The sequence below is a fragment of the Phascolarctos cinereus genome, unplaced genomic scaffold, assembly GCF_003287225.1.
Source record: "Phascolarctos cinereus isolate Bilbo 61053 unplaced genomic scaffold, phaCin_HiC Scaffold_2;HRSCAF=192, whole genome shotgun sequence".
Classification (NCBI taxonomy): Eukaryota; Metazoa; Chordata; class Mammalia; order Diprotodontia; family Phascolarctidae; genus Phascolarctos; species Phascolarctos cinereus.
Genome location: NW_027555625.1, coordinates 103,933,046 through 103,951,302, shown reverse-complemented (window position 1 = coordinate 103,951,302; position 18,257 = coordinate 103,933,046). Strand labels below are relative to the sequence as shown.

Genomic DNA, 18,257 nt, shown 5'->3' with positions numbered 1-18,257 from the left:
CAACTGAAAATGACTGAACAACCAAAAAAACCCCAATCACATTACAAATAATATACATATGTGATAAAGAATAGACAACATTGTAATAGTATGTATTGTCCTAGATAGTGTATAATGCATAGGCATATTTCACCATTTATTTTCCTTAATTTTCCTGAACAGTTTAAAACAGAGGTTCTTAATCTTTATGTGTCATGAACCCCTTTGACCATTTGTCGAAGCCTATGGACCCCTCCTCAGAATACTGTTTTTAAACTCATAAAATAAATAACATGGGATTGTGAAGGAAACTTAATTCTATTAAAATGCAGTTATCATAATAGGGGAGGAAGGTTCGTGTTCCCCAGGTAAAGAACCCCTGGTTTAAAAGAGACCCTTTAATATTTTGCATTGATAGAAACACAGGGGGAGAAAGCAAATGTGGTATAATGGATAGAGAGATGGCCTTGGAATCAGAAAGACCTGTGATCCAGTCCTGCCTCTGACATATGTGCAGCTAGTAACTACTGGGCTAGGCACTTAACCTCTGGAAGTGCCCCATGCAACCCCCTAAAACTGTAAGTTGTAGAGCTAGTGCTGATCTGCATTGGTAGAGGTTTCCTTAATGAAATCACAGGTCCACTCCTTTCCATTTTAATCCCACGTGTGAACTAACTACTCCTCTGAAACCATGTTTCACCTAATATGTGTTTTCATGGAGTCACTGTGTGTTTATAGATACACATACATATTTATGAATTCTCTTTTTAATTACAGGAGTTCCGATTTCATCTGCTGTTGCAGGTGTGGCAATAGGACTGATTGCCAAAAACAGTTCTGAGAAAGAAGGTGAAATTGAAGATTATCGTTTGTTGACAGATATCCTGGCAAGTATAGGAAGTATATGAATTTTTGAAATATTTAGTGTTATTGGTGAAGGTTAAATATCCTTTATGATATCTAAAATGTATTTAGGAAATTATAGAAGTACTTATTTAGAAGACTTGCTTAGATTTTTTAAATTATACTAAAATTTTATAGCATAAATAGTATAACTTCTCATAATGTACTTATAAACAAGTAATGAGTTACCAGTAACAAATCTGAGAGGAGAATGAGATTTTTAGAGTGAAGATATGTTTATTATGTGAAAATATATGGAGTTTAAAGGTTCATAGCAATGCCTAGGCATTAAGACACAACAGCTAATAAAGGAAAGGTAAAGGAGGCATATTCTCAGAGGACACATGTAAAACTATTCTTTTAAACTTCTATGACTATACTATGAATTTTGTTTCAAAATATAACTTTTAAAATTTTTTAAGGGAATTGAAGATTATAATGGTGACATGGATTTCAAAATGGCTGGAACAAATAAGGGAATAACTGCATTACAGGTATTTTTTTAAAATTAATTTTGGAAACATTTCAACAAAGTGATAGATGTCACTTGATTCAATATGTATGTAAATTTTCTGGTTTCTTTATGTCAGGCTGATATCAAATTACCAGGAATACCAATAAAAATTGTAATGGAGGCAATTCAACAAGCTACAGGTAACGTGCTCTCCGTAACTCTCCTTAGATAATCTGTTCTTCAGTTTTGAGTTAACTAATAGAAAATATATCGTGGTTTTAATAAGCAGACTCATCAGAGGAATTCTTGCTTGTATTAATGCTTTCATTGTAAGTAATTTTTGAGTTATAGACAGTTCTCACCTTATGTAAATTCACATTATATAAATTCAACTTTACCTAAAGAATTCTGAAAGATATTAGCATTAAAAAAACCCTATGTTAACTTTACTGTACAGTACTGTGCTCTCTCTTTGTACTCCACAGCCTGCCACCCTCACCCCCCAAAAAACTCTCCAAATTAAAGCATCAGAGCAGACCCACAGAGAGACTGCCACCATTGCCACTGGATCTGGGGCTTGGCATGGCAGATACTAACCAAAGCATAGATATCCTGCATAAGAATGGCAAGCAATACAACATAATCAAATCCCACTGCAAAACTTTTCAGCCAGTTGCCTGAGACCCAGATTGGATGTTTGTTCAGTGCTGCAGTAGATAGTACACTGGACCTGGAGTCAGGAAGACTTGAGTTCAAACCTGGCCTCAAATACTTACCAGTTGTGTGTCCCTGGACAAGTCTACTTAGCCTTCTCTGTAAAGTGGTGATAACAGCACCCACCTTCTAGGGTTGTTGAAAGAAATCAAATGAGATAGTATTTGAAAAGTACTTCCCCGGCTTTAAATTGTAATGTAAATGTTAGCTATTATTATGGTTGGAAGTAAGCTAAGGGAATACTTGATTTCTGTGACGATAACTCCCTGAAGTATCAGTCTAATAATAGTTCATCAGTTCACAAACAATCATGAAGCAACTATTCTTGGCAGGTACTGTTCTAGGTTTGGGGGATACAAAGACAAAAACAGTCCCTGCAACCTGTACTTTGTCCAAATCAAAAGTCACATATAGGAGTGATGGAAAATGTTTTTTTAAAAAAATTAGGAGATAGTGGAGCCAAGATGAAGTTCAGCAAGCTTCCCCCTGCTCCCAGCTCCCCCAAACTGATTTAGAAAATGCACCAGATTGAATCCCTATTGGGAAATTGACAAAGAATTGTGAGTCATTTTTCCAGCCTGAGGTAATCTAGGCAGACAGTGAAATCTATGGACACTGAGGACGGGCTCTGGCCGGAAAACACATAAAGAATTCCTATTCAGGAAAAATCTGCATCCCAGGACAAGAAAAGATCCCAGATCCAACATAGAGGGTTCCAAACTTGTGTAGGGTGCTGGAACCAACTGGCAACTTTATCACTCACTAGCCAGTTTCAGGTCATAGATCCAGGGCAGACTGCAGGGGACTTGCACCTAAGGGGGCATTCCAGGTGAGGTGCAGTCACAGACCCTAGGCTGTGTACCAAGCAAGGAGCAAATTCAGATGCAAGCAGCAGCCCTGTGGTTCTAACCCCAAGAGTGGAGCAGGGTCTCATTCCCAGTTTCTGTATCAGTCTGAAGCCCATAGAAGAATAACCAGAGCAGGAATCCCAAACTAAAAAGAAGCCTGTTCTTTCACTCAGAACGTGCAGAGCTTTCAGGGCAGCTAGGTGGCGCAGTGGATAGAGCTCTGGCCCTGGAATCAGGAGGACATGAGTTCAAATGTGACCTCAGACATTTGACACTTACCAGCTGAGTGACCCTGCGAAAGTCATTTAACCCCAATTGCCTCACCAAAAAAGCAAAAACAAACAAAAAGAATTGGAAAGAAAAAAAAAGAACCTGCAGAGCTTTCCAGCTGGCTGACAGCAGTTTACTGAAACTCCAAATAGGGCAAGCCCACAGGTTTGTTGCTCAGACCCCAAGCCAGGTCAGGACCTTTCAGAGCTCAGATTAGAAGGCCAGCAATCACACTTTGCCTTGGATTGGACCATTTTAGAATCACTGAAATGTTGCAGATCTCTAGCCTGAACCTGAGATCCAGAAATAACACAATACTCAATATCTCAAGAAAAGAAGCAACAGGACTAGCCCAGACCTTTCCTCCAGAAGTGCCCAGAGCCTGACTATAACAAATCAGAGTCAGAAAGTAGGCTAGAAGAATGAGCAAGCAAATATGAATCCCACCATAAAAGGGCACAAACCCAGAAGAGTATATGACTCCAAAATACCCACAAGCAAAGCCTCAGTGGAAAATTTAGCTTGAGCACAAGGTTTAAGTAGAATTCTTGGAAGAGATGAAGCAGGAGTCCAGAAAGTATATTTTTGTAAATGAAATGAGAGTGCTAGAAGAAAATATTTAAAAAGAAACAAGAACTGCAAAAAAAAATAAATTGCAAAGGTAATTAACAGCTTGGCAGAAGAGGTACAACAGCTTGCTTAAGCAACAAGTTCCCAGAAAATTAAAATGGAGCAAATAGAAGCTAATGGCTCATGAGACCAAAAATAAAACTCAGAAGACTAAAAAAAATAAAAGAAAATGTACAGTATCTCATAGTAAAAACAACTGACTTGGAAAATATATTGAAGAGAGATGATTTTAGATTACTGGACCACTTGAAAACCATGACCAAAATGAGCCTAGCCATCATATTTCAAGAAATTATCAAAGAAAACTGCCCAGAGTTCTTAAAACCAGAGGGCAAAATAGAAATAGAAGAATCTACTGGTCACCTCCTGGGGAAAAAAATAATAACTACCAACATCATTATCGTCAAAATCCAGAGATCCCCAAGTCAAAAAAAAATTACTACATGTAGCCAGAAAGAAAGAATTCAAATAATAAGGAGCTATAGTCAGGATCACACATGTTTTAGCAGCTACAACCATAAAGGAGTAGAGAGCTTGGAACACAATATTCCAGAAGGCAACAGCTATAGGCTTACAACCAAGAATAAAATTACTTATTGATTATAATCCTACAAGGAAAAAATAGACCTTTAATGAAATAGAGGACTGCCAAGTTTTCCTGATTAAAAAGACCAGAGCTGCATAAATACACTGAAGACATAAGACTTAAGAGAAATATACAAAGGTAAACACAAATGAACAATGATAAAAGAATAAAGAAGTACAAGATGCTTACATTCTAATATGGGGAGATGATAGATGTGTCCCCTTTGAATCCCGTCATCATCAGGGGTTATAGAGAAAATCTGATTAGACAGAAAGCCTAGGAGTGTTTTTATTATATCTTAAAGATTTTAAAAGAAAAATGGGAACGGAAGGTTAGGGGAAATTATCTCTTCAACTGAGAGCTCAAGTAGAAGTCTAGACAAACAAGAAGGAAAGAGTAGTAACACTTGAACCTCACTCCTATCTGAATTGGTCAAAGAAGAGAAGCATACAGTGTACAGAAATAAATATATGTTACTCAACAAGGAAACAGAAGGGAAAAGGGAGAACAAAGAGGAAAGTACATTAAGGGAGAGCTTACTCCTAAGCAAAACAAACTCTAAGAATATACAAATATATTTATAGCAGAATGAACCTTTTTTTTTTTTTACCATTCTGAAAATCTGGTTTGCTTAACTATAACAGGCTTTTCGTTTCTTTCTTTCTTAATATGGAAGAGGGGCAAATGGGGGGGAAGAAAATGTGATTTTTTTGCTGATTGAAAAAAAATTAAAAATTAATTTTAAAAAATGTTTTAAGTTAAGAAATAGGGGATAGGGATGAGAACTAAACCTATAATTTCATTGATCATTGGGAACCCCCATGTAAGGAAATGCCTACCTACCAATGTGCATAAGCATCTTTTCTTTTTTGCATGAGGCAATTGGGGTTAAGTCACACAGCTAGTAAGTGTTATGTGTCTGAGGCCAGATTTGAACTCAGGTTGTCCTGACTCCAGGGCCGGTTCTCTATCCACTGCACCACCTAGCTGCCCCAAGCACCTTTTCTACAACTTAGAGATTTGCTTAGTAGAACCCTGAGAGGTTAAGTGACTTGGTGTCACAGCCAGTTTGCGTCAGAAACAGAACTTGAACCCAGGTCATATTGCCTTCAGGCAGGTTTGATGCCCACTGTATCATGTTACCAAAGAAGCAGGTAGAGGCCAAAATGTGGGAAACCTGAGTAATTTGGACTTTATCCTATACATAATAATAATAATCCTATATATGATATCCTAAACATATCAGTGGGAAATTGCACCCATTTTTGCAATACTATAATTTTATTTTTCCTCTTTAGTGGCAAAGAGAGAAATATTACAGATTATGAACAAGACAATTTCAAAACCTCGAGAAAGTAGAAAAGAAAATGGACCAGTTGTAGGTAATATACAAAAATTATATTAATTTCATCTTTTACTGTTAATATTAGCATGTTAAACATTCTGAGTAATTTTTACTTTGAAAATATTTTTACTGTTATACCAAACTTCACTGAATTAAAAGATTGAAAAAAAATTTTTTAATGAAAACATTTTACACTTTATTTTAGGTAACATAAAATTTGGTGGTATCCTTGAATTTTAAGAAATTTTTTACATGAATATATAAAGGTTCAGTGACTTCTTTGGCATACTCTCTGTATTAGAACCATTTCCACCAAAGTACATTAGAACCTTTCCAGTTCTATGACTTAAAATATAAGCCTTAAGAGGTAATTTGTTTAGGAAAACACCACTGGCCTGTTTCTTAAACAATGAATAAAACATTTTTCTGTTTTTATATTTAAATTTTTTTTACCTATCTTTGCAGTAAAATGAAATGACTTAGATCTCCTTTAGTTTTTTGTCTTTGGAATATTTGTATTTTGTATTTGCTGTGCATTTTAGAAACAGTTCAGGTGCCTTTATCAAAAAGAACCAAGTTTGTTGGACCAGGTGGATATAACTTAAAAAAACTTCAGGCTGAAACAGGTAAGATACTTGTTTTCTGTTTTAAATGTTATGGAGTATAATTTCATTCTTTGAATCTCTGTTCTATTTTGAAAATGAAAGAATAGAGAAGTGGCATGTGAAATAGTTTTCTTTGCTGTATGTTTTTCATTATAATAGTGAAGTATCCCAAAATAACAAATGCTGGTTAGCCATAACAGATTTCAGGACTGTTTCCAAAGATGTTGAACTTCTATCGTTCAATTTAGTGGACCGTTCTTTGGATGTTTTAAGTTTTGATTTTGGGGAGAGGAGTGCCAGGGCGGGGGGAGGGAAGGAATATTAACAACTGACATAGTTATCCTACCACCATGGAATTCTTCTTTTACTGGTAAATATTACTATTTTTTTCACTGTGACATTAAATTTGCTTTTTTTCCCACATTTAAAGATTATTTTAAGTTATCCTATTTGAGAAGAGTATATACATCTAAAAAAATACAAGATTATTTATATTTAATATATTACAATTTGCCACCTACCTGAGATTCCTTTAATCTGTATATGAGTAAGGAAAGAATTTGAGAAGAGCTACTAAAATGAGGGTTTTAAGTACCAACCTGATCATGTCCCCTCTCCAGACTGTTCACCACTTTGTGGGCAAGAGGGAGGGAGAAACAAGAGGGAAAGGTAGAAGTTCTTGAATCATTCAGTAGGAGAGTGAAATTAAAGGTTTAAAAAGAATAAACATTTAATAAGTGCTTATTGATTGTTACTGATTGATAACAACTATAGCTTGCCACCCACCTAGTTTCTTTTCTCTCATCTAATACACTTTACAGTACTGTCCCAACTATGCCTAACTCCTTTTGGATTCCTGCTACTCTGCTCTGTTTAGCAGACTGGCATTTACTAACATAAACAGTTAAACTATGCTTTTAAAAAAAAATTCAATGTTATTTTGAAGTGTTCAATTTTTCATCTTTTTATGAAAGGGGTAACTGTTAGTCAGGTGGATGAAGAGACATTTTCAGTATTTGCACCAACACCTAGTGCTATGAATGAAGCAAGAGAATTCATTACTGAAATCTGCAAAGATGATGTAAGACTCCATCTTTTTTATTTATTTTATATACTTTATATTTGTTTACTTTGTGAATATGATCTTTATGGTTTATTTTATTTTTGCAGCAAGAGCATCAGTTGGAATTTGGAGCAGTTTATACTGCCACAATAACTGAAATTAGGTAAGTCACTCTGGTAATATTATGCAGAATGGTGGTTTTTACATTACTTTAACTATAGTCCATGATATTCTACATATATTAGACATGTGTGTGCATATGTACACAGATGGCAATATCTGTGTGTGCGCATGTAGCATGAGACCATAGAGAGAGTACTGGGCTTAGAATCAGGAAGACCTGTTCAAATCCTTCCTCAGTTACTTACTATCTACATGACTCTGGACAAGTCACTTAACCTGTTCATACATCAGGCAACTCCCAGGACTTACCTACTAAGTAACAATTTGAGATCTATTTTTGTGGAGAAAAGTCCACATGCTGACATCAGAGGTATTTTGTATATTTTTTAGCATACATTGTTTATTTGCTCTTCTCTGCTTCTATATATTACAGGTTTGTTCCTTATACTCAGCCAACTGAAATTAATAGAGAAAGCTTTAGTAACCTCTGGTTCTTGGTTGTAAAGGCAACTGTCATGTAGTAGAAAGAATTAGAATGTTCTTAGAAAGATTAGAATGTACTAGAAAGTAGAATGGAATGGGGAATCCAGAAACCTTGAGTTACAGGCTCGGCTCTGTCTCAGACCAGTGTTATGACCTCAGACAAAGCTGCTTACTCTGTGTCTAAGTCACTTTACTCATTTGTAAAATAGGGAGTTGGATGACTTGATTTCTAAGTTCCTTTCATATGTAAAACTCACGATTTAAAAAATAAAAAATAATTACAACAAATAGCATTCCTTCACACTTGAGATTATATTTATCTCTTTAAATGTTAATCTTCCCAAAAGAGTCAGGATACTGTCTTAGCATGAATTTCTATAGTTCTTTAAACATTTCCATGAAGTCTTAGGCAGAAAGGATACAAGGAATAGCAGAGTTCCCTACAAAGTATTAGTATATCCAGTTCTATTTTGACCTTTGACTTCTTGTTTTCTGAAATGTTTAATTATAATTTGTGGACTTGCTTTCAATGCAGTACTTAATACCATTATTAGTAGTAAAGTCAACAAGTATTTATGACTGCGTGCCAGGCACAGTGCCAAGCACTAAGGATACAAAGAAAGGCAAAAAAAAAAGAGTCCCTGCTCTCAAGGAGTCCACAGTCTAATGCAAACAACTACATACAAACAAGCTATATACAGGATATCACAGAAGAAGGCACTAACATTAAGGATGACAGGGAAAGCCTTCTTGTATATGATGAGATTTTAACTAAGACTTGGGGGAAGGCAGAAGTCAGAAACAAGAGGAAACGAATGCCAGATATAGGGTAAAATCAAGTAAAATATCCAGAGTTCTGAAGATAGTGTTATGTGCAACAAGGAGGCCATTTTTGCTGGATCACAGAGTTCATAGAGAAGAGCAAAGTATAAGAATTCTGAAAGGTTAGGAGGGGGACAGATTATGAAGGATTTTGAATGCCAAACAGAGGATTTGTATTTTATATTGGAGATAACATGGAACCACTAGAGTTTATTGAGTATGTCGAGAAGATGGGGGGGGGGGGGGTTGGTCAGACCTGTACTTTAGGAAAATCAGTTTGACATAGCTGAATAGAGGATGAACTGAAGTGGAGAGGGACTTGAGGCAGGGAGACCAACCAGCAGGCTGCTGCACCTTCAGGTATGAGGTGATGAAGGCCTGCACCAAAGTGGTGGCAATGTCAAAGGAGAAGTATTGTGAAAGTGGAATCAACAAGACTTGGCAAATGAGTGGATATGAGGGATGAGAGAGAGAAAGGAAGAAAGGAGTCAAGATGACACCTAGTTTTTGAGCCTGAGTGACTGGGAGAATGGTGGTACCCTTCGCAGTAATTTCAAAGATGTTAATAAGAGTGAAGATTTCAGTGCAAAAGATAATGAGTGCACTTTTGGACATGTTGAGTGTGAGATGTCTATAAGCTACTTTGTTCAAGATGTTCAATAAGTAGCTGGAGATTTGAGATCAGTAGAGAGATTAGGGCTGGACAAGTAGATCTGCAAATTGTATGCATAAAGATAATAATTGAATCCATGGGAGCTAATAAGAGAAATATCTCACCTCTCACCAAAAGAAATAGAGGAAGAAGGGAAGAGGGTACAGGACAGAGCCTTGAGGAATTCTCACAGTTAGCGTGCATAACCTGGATGAAGAGCCAACAAAGGAGACAGAGAAGTCAGACAGGAGGAGAATCAGGAGAAAGCAGTGTCAAAAACAGAGGATGGAATGGCTGCAGAGAGGTCAACGTGGATAAAGACTAAGGCCATTTGATTTGTCAGATCATCATTCTTAACTTTGAAAAGAGCAATTTCAACTGACTAACAGTTATCTAATCCACCAAAACTTGTACTCACACTTTCATCCCCCAACTTTCATAGGTAAATATTTTCATCTTGCTGTGGCCTAGGCCTTGATGCCATCCAAGCCACCTCCTCACTGTGGTCCTACTTTCTACTCAAAACTTAAACTGTACTTTAGGAATACCCTTCCCCAACTTGCCAGCACCACTTTATGTATTGTCTTTGCCCATCAGAATGGTTATTTGTTGTAAAACAATCTCAGTGCAGTACTGAGAAATATATATATGTTATTTGGAAGACACCATAAATCTTTTAGCTCTAATTTCTTCAGCTGTTTGTTCAATTTGATATTTTCCCATTTGTTTATCTTTCATATCCAAAACTGAGGAACACCGAAATCTTCCACCAGTATTATAGTACTGTCTTTGTCTTCTTGTAGTTCAATTAATTTTTTCTTTATGAATTTGAATATTAAGGCATTTGGAACATTTAAGCTGTCAATAGCTCTTTTCATCATAATGGAGTTTGCTTTCCTTTCTCTTTTTGTGTGTAAATGTTTGTGCTTTGTCTGCGAGCATAACTCAAAGAGCACTCAACATTTCCAAGTACTAACTACTAAATACCTATATGTGGAATATTTTTGTAAGAGAATTGGAAAAGTGAGAGCACCTAAGTAAAACCCAATATTTTATTTACTTAAAAGTATTTTAAATGAGTGATAAAAGATCCTTTTTAAATACTTCATTCTCCAAATGAAGAGTTGAGATTGTTCTTATCTTTTTTTTTTAATGTGAGAGGGTGAATGGAGGAAAGAAGTGGGATTTTTTTTTTAATGTGAGGTTTCATAATCTTACACTAAACTTCAAAATATTAAATATAAGGAGGTTAATTTTATAAGGTACAACTTCTTGAAATAATTTTCTTATATTTGATTTTTTTTCCCAGAAAAAGCATATTATTGTAAAGGTAAACAGAAAAAAAAACCACAGGAATATATTTCTGAAAGCCTTCGTTGATGCTCTGTGCTTTTCCTATGGGATCCATTCCCTCTTTCCTTTGCTTCACAAAAAAATAATGGCAAATTACAGAGTCCTTTAAAAAATTTTCATATATAAACTAAGTTTTTGAAGACATACTACCAAGATGTTTACAAAGTATGCTGTGAAAAGCTTTGCTTTTTTTTTTTTTAAGATTAGGATTATCCCTTGGAAAGCCCCCATTTCATTTTCAGTTAACAGACAAAAAAACAATATTGTAATCAGCTTGGTTCTTTTTTTCAGAGAGACAGGAGTAATGATAAAACTTTATCCAAATATGACTGCAGTACTCCTTCATAATACCCAGCTTGATCAAAGAAAGGTAAGGGGGGGGCGCCAGTTGATGGGGGCTATTATCATTCATACACTTTGTCTGAATACCTCTGGAAAATGTACATAAAATAAGGCAGAAGTGCTGCTAACGGAAAAACGTGCTTATATTCCCAACACTTACTGCCTATGCATATCCACGTTATGGGTGTGATCCCAAGTATCCTTTTAGGTAAAACAGACAGACATCAAACCCAGAAAGCATGCCAGGTGCCAGAACACCTAGCTGCAACTCTATTTTATTTTCACTAAGTTGAGACAAAAAATTTTTTTCCATTTAAACCTCAGTACAACTTTATATTGACAATTAAACACACAAAGACTTCTTTTTCAGGTTAAACATCCAAGTGCCTTGGGATTAGAAGTTGGTCAAGAAATTCAGGTATGTATATTGCCATTCTAGTCTTGAAGTTATAACTCATATGTATAACACCTCTTACTTTCAAGAAAGTAAAACTAAAAAAAAATATTAAGGATAAGGGAGAAAATGAGGATATTATTCATATTCAGTGTTCCTGCAGATTTTTCTTTAAATTATATATCTATTATATGTAATAGTATATGTGTATATCCTCTTTGTATTTATGTGAACAGCCTGTATTTAAATCAAATAAACATAATTCATTTATTTATTAACAGCCTGTTATGTTCAAGGTACTCAAGTGGATACAAACAAATAAGAAATAAACATTCCCTGCCTACAAGGAATTTATAATCTAGTAGGAGAAATAAGGCATTAACACTTTAAAAATAAAACAGTATGAGAGTTAATACCAGAAAAGAAGATGGCATAAGGCAGTCCATAATTAATTATCCAATGAGTATTATGCATTTAGGGAGGGAAAATTTCATTTTTAGGCTTCCATGACCTGGAAAATTTTCATGGAACAGAAGAACTGAGCCAGACCTTGACAGATATAGAAAAGTTAACAAGGGGAATGATGTGAGCAAAAGCTTGGAAGAATTTTTAAAGCACAAAACATACTCATGGGACAATATGTAATCTGCTTTGACATGTTTAGTAGGAGAGTGATGGGCTAGATTATGAAAGTCCTCAAAAGACAGGCTATTTGGACTTTATTCTGTAAGCAAAGGGAAACTATTGGAAGTTTTTTGACAAAGGATAGGTATTAATATACATGACATGTTCAAGTCTATAGTTGGGTTTTTTCATAATGCTTTGGGTAAATACATCCTTGCCACACAATTTACCTAGCAACCCTCAAAGAAATATGGCACCTGAGACAGTATATTTCTGTTATTCCTTCCATAATAATAAAGGAAATTTAGTAAAAGGGAAGCAATACCAAGCCAAAGGCTAGAAGACCATGGGACCTAAGATAAAGATGACTTTCCTGATCAAGCCTTATGTCATTCCACTGAGGTAGAAAGCCTGAGAGTCTGATAAGGGCATAATATAGTTAAACCAGACTACATCCCAAAGTAATGACTAGGTTTGGAGTCTGAGAGAAAGTAGAAAATGAATGAATAGGTAAAGAAACATTCAGTGCATATTTCCTACATGCAGAACACTGAGCTAAGTAATGAGGAAAAAAATAAAAAAGCTAGACAATCCCGCTCTCAAGTTGTTCACAGAAAACACAAATGAGTGATTTCATCTTCAAGCCAGATGGAAAAGCGCCATGGTCCCCCACTATATTCACAAAGGAGATTTACCAGGAATGCATCTAACTTAGTGTCATTTCCATTCATAAAAATCATCTCTGTTTCTAAAGTTGAACCATTTGACAGGAACAAATAAGAACTTTTCTATATCTTTAGTAGAGGAGACAAGAATAAGGAAAAGCTCTAATCTAGAAATAGAAGATAATAAAATCTAATTACTCATTTGTAGAACACCTAAGTCACTATCTCTAGAATACCATGTTTATCTAAGGCTTCTTAAATTTTAACTTCTTTAATTTGAAAATATGTTTTTTAAGTCAAGAGTAAATCTCTGTCATTATCCACAACAGGTGAAATACTTTGGACGTGACCCTGCTGATGGGAGAATGAGGCTTTCACGAAAAGTGCTTCAGGCTCCAGCTACAAATGTTATCAAAACTCTAAGTGACAGAAGCAGTATTGTACTGGGAGACTCTGTTCCACAATCATCCAGTTCTTCTTCCCAGTGATAATGTGAAAAAAATAAGCGGAGATGTTATTTATACACTGATCAAGATTTCAAAAATTCTAGAACGTCTTCTGTTGTTCAGATTTATTAACATAAATATAATCCTAATAATTTGTGTTAAAATTAGTTTGACTTTTCTAGTTAATATTTAATTTTGGCAGCAGCCTATATCATTACCTTTTTTTTTGTTCACAGTTATCTTTGAAAATAGAAGAGTGACATTTTTATACTCTAAGACATACTTAAAACTGTCACAGAAAGAATCAGTATGGTATTAGTGGAAAAAATAGCCCTGCAGTCAGAGGACCTCGGTTCAAATCCTTCTTTCAATGCAATTCTCATGTAACATTGGGCAAGGGACTTTACCTTTCTGGGCCTCAGTTTCCTCATCTATAAAATGAAGGAGGTTAGACTAGATAGCCTCTGAAGTCCCATCTCAAGATCTATGATCCTTAAGAATTGTAAAAAACTATATAAATAGAAATGTCCATTTACAGTTCTAATGGGATTCTTAAAACAGACAAATCTTTTATTTTTTTTTTTTACAGAATCAGTTATCAGTCTCCCTGCTTTTTATTACCACGTAGCCAATTCTGTGCGTGCCTGCTTAGACCAATAGCTGGTTCCAAATAAATCTATAAAAATTTAAGCCAAATTTTATAAAAAGAATAATCAACCTTCCCTTCTACTCAGTTTTTTGTTTTTGTTTTTGTTTTTTATAATACAGTTATCCCTTCCATATCATAGGGGTTAGTGGCAAAGTGCCTCTATGGTCTGGAAAATCTGCATAAAAATTTTTGGCCCTCCCCTCCCTTCATACCAGAGAAGATGTGGTATTATGGTATTAAAAGATAAAATATGTTGATATTATACAAAACTATACATATATTTTGGGCATTTCTGAGTTGTCTGCTGACCTTCACGTGTCAACTGCTTCTTCTACAAAACTCTCCCAAAAATTTCTATTTAATTTCTTATGCCAACCCACAATATATATAGAAACTAAGATGGGAAAAGTCCCAATGTGGAAGGGACAACTGCAGTGAAGAGTAGCAGTGGCTAGTTTATTGACATGTTGGATACTTTAAAGCATGGGTTCTTAACCTTTTCTTTTAATCTCAGACTCCTTTGCCATTCTGGTATACTATTGATCCCTTCTCAGAATAAGGTTTTCAAATGCGTAGAATAAAATATGTAGGATTACAAAGGGAATCAATTACATTGAAATAGTTATCAAAATTTTTTATAAACAAGTTCACAGACTCCAGAACTCTTGCCCTAGAGCTAAGCTTCTGGAAATAAGTTGCTTAAAAAAAATGTAGTTTATACTTATATATTGAAACAACTATTTTAGAATAGCACCTTAATAGCCTATATTAATGCACATCCAAAGTTTTATAAATTTATATCCAGAAAATAGTTTTTTATACATCAAGTAAGTCTGTATAATCTTCAGTGAAAAGAAAAATGAATCAGAGGTGAAGCAATCTGGCTTTGCATCCCAGTTCTAGTACTTCATGTGTCACCCTGATAAACCACTCAGCCTCTCCAGGCTTCATTTTCCTCACCTGTAAAAAGAGATGGTTGGACACTGACTTTTGAGGTCCTTTCCAATGCCATCTTTATCATTTTACATGTGTTTTGTGTGCTGTCCTAGATATAAGATATAGGAAAATTAAAAGATTGCCAATAGACTTTAAAGCAGTTTGCTAAAGCACCCAAAGATGATGTAATATTTTGAATAGAATGTGATATATAATCTGACAAGCCTTTTTCTGGTTTAGGTCAAGAAATATGCAAACAAATCATATGTAAAACTGTCCACCTCAAGAAAAACATCAAAATATAAATCTTTTATATGTTCATTTTAAGATGGGAAATATAGATTGTATATAGGCATTAGAATTTAGGAAAAATAAAAGCTTTACAAAAGTTTGACCCACAGTTTAAAAAGCTAAGACTCTGTACTACATAGTAATTCATTGGATATCAAGGTTTTCCTAGCCAGACTAAGATTTTTTTTTTAAATGTCTGTATTAACATCTAAAATTGCAGTAAAGGTAATGCTATAGTAGTAGTTTACCTAGACCTCAGCAAAATTTTTGGTGTAAATCATGCTATTCTTTTTGAAGATTCACGGATAGGGATTATATAATGATACAGTCAGGTGGTTGGATTTCCAGACTCAAAGAGTAGTTTCTAATGGTTCTGTGTCAACATGGCAGGAGATCTCCACTTGAGTGCTCTGGTGATGTGTACTTGCCTCACTGCTCATTAACATTTTTATTAATGACTTATAGACAAATGATACATTCATCAAATTTGCAGAAGTCACAAAACATGAAATTCAGTGAGGATAAATATAAAGTCTTGTACTTAGGTACAAAATGTTAACTTTACAACTATAAGATGGTAGAATATAGTTTGTTATTTTACAAAAGCACATTCTCATCTTTCTTGACCTTATTTAATGATGCCTATCTTAATATAAGAATTCTTATATTTCCTCATTCTAAAACTGAAGATATTTTAGATAAGTTTTCCATTTGTCCTTTTGTCACAGGAAACTACAGTAGCTGAAATGAAAAACAGGCTGTATCTAGAGTAGTCAAAACATCCATTGGAAATTGGCACTAGCAAGAAAAGGAAAATAATTCTGTATTCAGCATAAATATATTGTTTCCTTTTTCTTCTAAATTCTTAAAGAGAACCTTCATTTCTTTCATGGGTTCATAGCATCAACACATGAAAATTTATGCCTTCTTGTTCTTATTTTTATAAACTATTATTTTTTCTTTGTAACTTTATGAAAGCCAGAAAATTTACTTCTTTATACACTATGAGCTTATTGGCTTGATAGAAACTTAACCCAAATCCATTGCCCAGATATGGTAGTCACCTCATCACAGGTGCCAGGCAACATCTGTCACCTTTAGGTAGCTTCTGTCCTGTTGCTATCCTTGTTTTATTTTATAGTTACTCTTTTCTTGTACTATATTCAGTCTCATCAATCTACTTTATATCTTTCCAGAAGTAGGAATCCTAAATAAAGGCAGTTTAGTTAGTAACTGAGAGAAAGAAATTGGTTAAATGTCCTACATGCTTATTTTAATACGTAGTTTTTACTATATGCCATGTAAATTAAGAATATTCTAAGAAGTTTTCTATAAGAATGCTGTCCAGGGGCAGCTAGGTGGCGCAGTGGATAGAGCACCGGCCCAGAAGTCAGGAGGACCTGAGTTCAAATCCAGCCTCAGACACAACATTCACTAGCTGTGTGACCCTGGGCAAGTCACTTAACCCCAATTGCCTGAAAGAAAGAATGCTGGCCAGAGAGCACTCCTGACATCACATACAATTATGCTTCCTTTTCTTGCTTGTGTCTTGATTTCCTACATGTAAAATACCTTTGTGTATCTCAGCATATTTATTATTGTAAATCAAAATACCACCTTCTTTGTGACCGGAAAGCAAACCAAGATCCATCACAAGCCAAACAGATTTTACTTGCTAACAAGCAGAGACAGCAGATTGCTCTGACTATTGTTCTAATTATGCAGAGCCTACATACACTTATTGCTGTCTGTGTGAATTACTCTATCAATAAGAAAAATATGTACAACAATTAAAACATTCTTTGGGGTTTGGCAGCATATCAAGGAACAGAGAAGAATAGTTCCCAGTATGTTCTGCTTCATAAACAATTTCTAGCTGATACTGCTAATAAGGTCACTTTGCTAATTCAGGTCTTTTGTCCAACATGGAGTCAAGTCTTCTCTTTTCTCACTTGCTTTCATATAGCACTTTCTGACTTTAAAGAATAATTAAAGTAATCAAAACTAGGTTCTCAACTATGCCAGTTGTGTACAAACTACAGCTGGTTTTAAAAGATGGAAAGGCTTTAAGTATGGTACCAGAAACAGGTAATAACTACTATCAGAGGACCATTCTAGCTAAGTACAGAGGGAGAGACTCATTCCCATCTGTGTAGAGCCAAATAATAAATCCTCTGGCTTTGCTGACAAGTGAAGGGAGAAAATATAAAATGACCCTCAGACCTGCGCAACTCCTACTACTTCAAGGGGACAGAGGAAAATATAGTTTTAAGAGTATAAATGATTATTTAACTCAATATTCATCATGAGATTTTTGCCCAAATGCCAATGGACTGACACACGCTGGAGAAAATGAACCACATTTTCTCCCTATGAGTGGATAACAGGAGAGATTAATTGATGGCTTTAACTTATTGAACAACTTGAACTACCAAGTGTCAGAATTGCAGGTTGCCCAAAAGGGAAAGTAGAAAAGCATTCTTGATCAATGTAGGTCCACCATATTACAGATAACTTTTGGGTAAAAGTATAAAATGTCAAGGACATATATATGATTGGAAAAGGAGTTATCAAATGAATCTGCAGGCTTGCAAAGGTGCTACTAAAGTGAGAAGAGGAATAATTTCTGAGTTGACCACCAATTCAAAAAACCATTTAAGTGCCTACACTGGCCATTATAGCAATTCTCTAGAATAGTTAGCTAAAAGGATTCTAGCAAGGATGATGAAAGGACTGAGGATTTTGCTTCTGAAAACATGGCCTCCTCAAAGGGAGTGACTGACAAATAATAGGCTCTTAAGCATTTCCTCATCACCTATAAGTCAGGCGCTATGCTAAAAGGCGAGTATACATACCACTGCAAAAGTTGACAGTCACTCACCTAAAGGAGCTTATATTCTAATAGGGAAAACAACATATAAAGATAGAAGTATGTACAAAATAAAGACATTTTCTAGAGCAGGTGAGACACTAGCAGTTGTGGAGCAGAGGATGGTGCAGTAAAACCAGGGCCTAATTTTGTACTGTTCTCAAGTATAGTCAAGTAGAATCAGAGAAATCAGTCAAAAAAGAAAGGCAAA

At 35.2% G+C, this 18,257-nt stretch overlaps 1 protein-coding gene across 2 annotated transcripts in view; it reads left to right on the top strand.

Annotated features, from left to right (window-relative positions):
- The window catches only part of PNPT1 (polyribonucleotide nucleotidyltransferase 1), a 48,310-nt gene extending 34,287 nt beyond the window's left edge, over positions 1–14,023 (top strand). For both annotated transcript variants that reach the window (XM_020996225.2, XM_078149527.1), the window contains 10 exons: positions 757–866; positions 1,305–1,376; positions 1,473–1,536; positions 5,683–5,766; positions 6,272–6,355; positions 7,309–7,415; positions 7,505–7,560; positions 11,122–11,200; positions 11,543–11,590; positions 13,185–14,023. In XM_020996225.2, coding sequence (XP_020851884.1) covers positions 757–866; positions 1,305–1,376; positions 1,473–1,536; positions 5,683–5,766; positions 6,272–6,355; positions 7,309–7,415; positions 7,505–7,560; positions 11,122–11,200; positions 11,543–11,590; positions 13,185–13,343 — 863 coding nt within the window. In that variant the 3' untranslated portion in view covers positions 13,344–14,023. The remainder of the gene's footprint in view (positions 1–756; positions 867–1,304; positions 1,377–1,472; positions 1,537–5,682; positions 5,767–6,271; positions 6,356–7,308; positions 7,416–7,504; positions 7,561–11,121; positions 11,201–11,542; positions 11,591–13,184) is intronic.
- Positions 14,024–18,257: the final 4,234 nt, after the last annotated feature.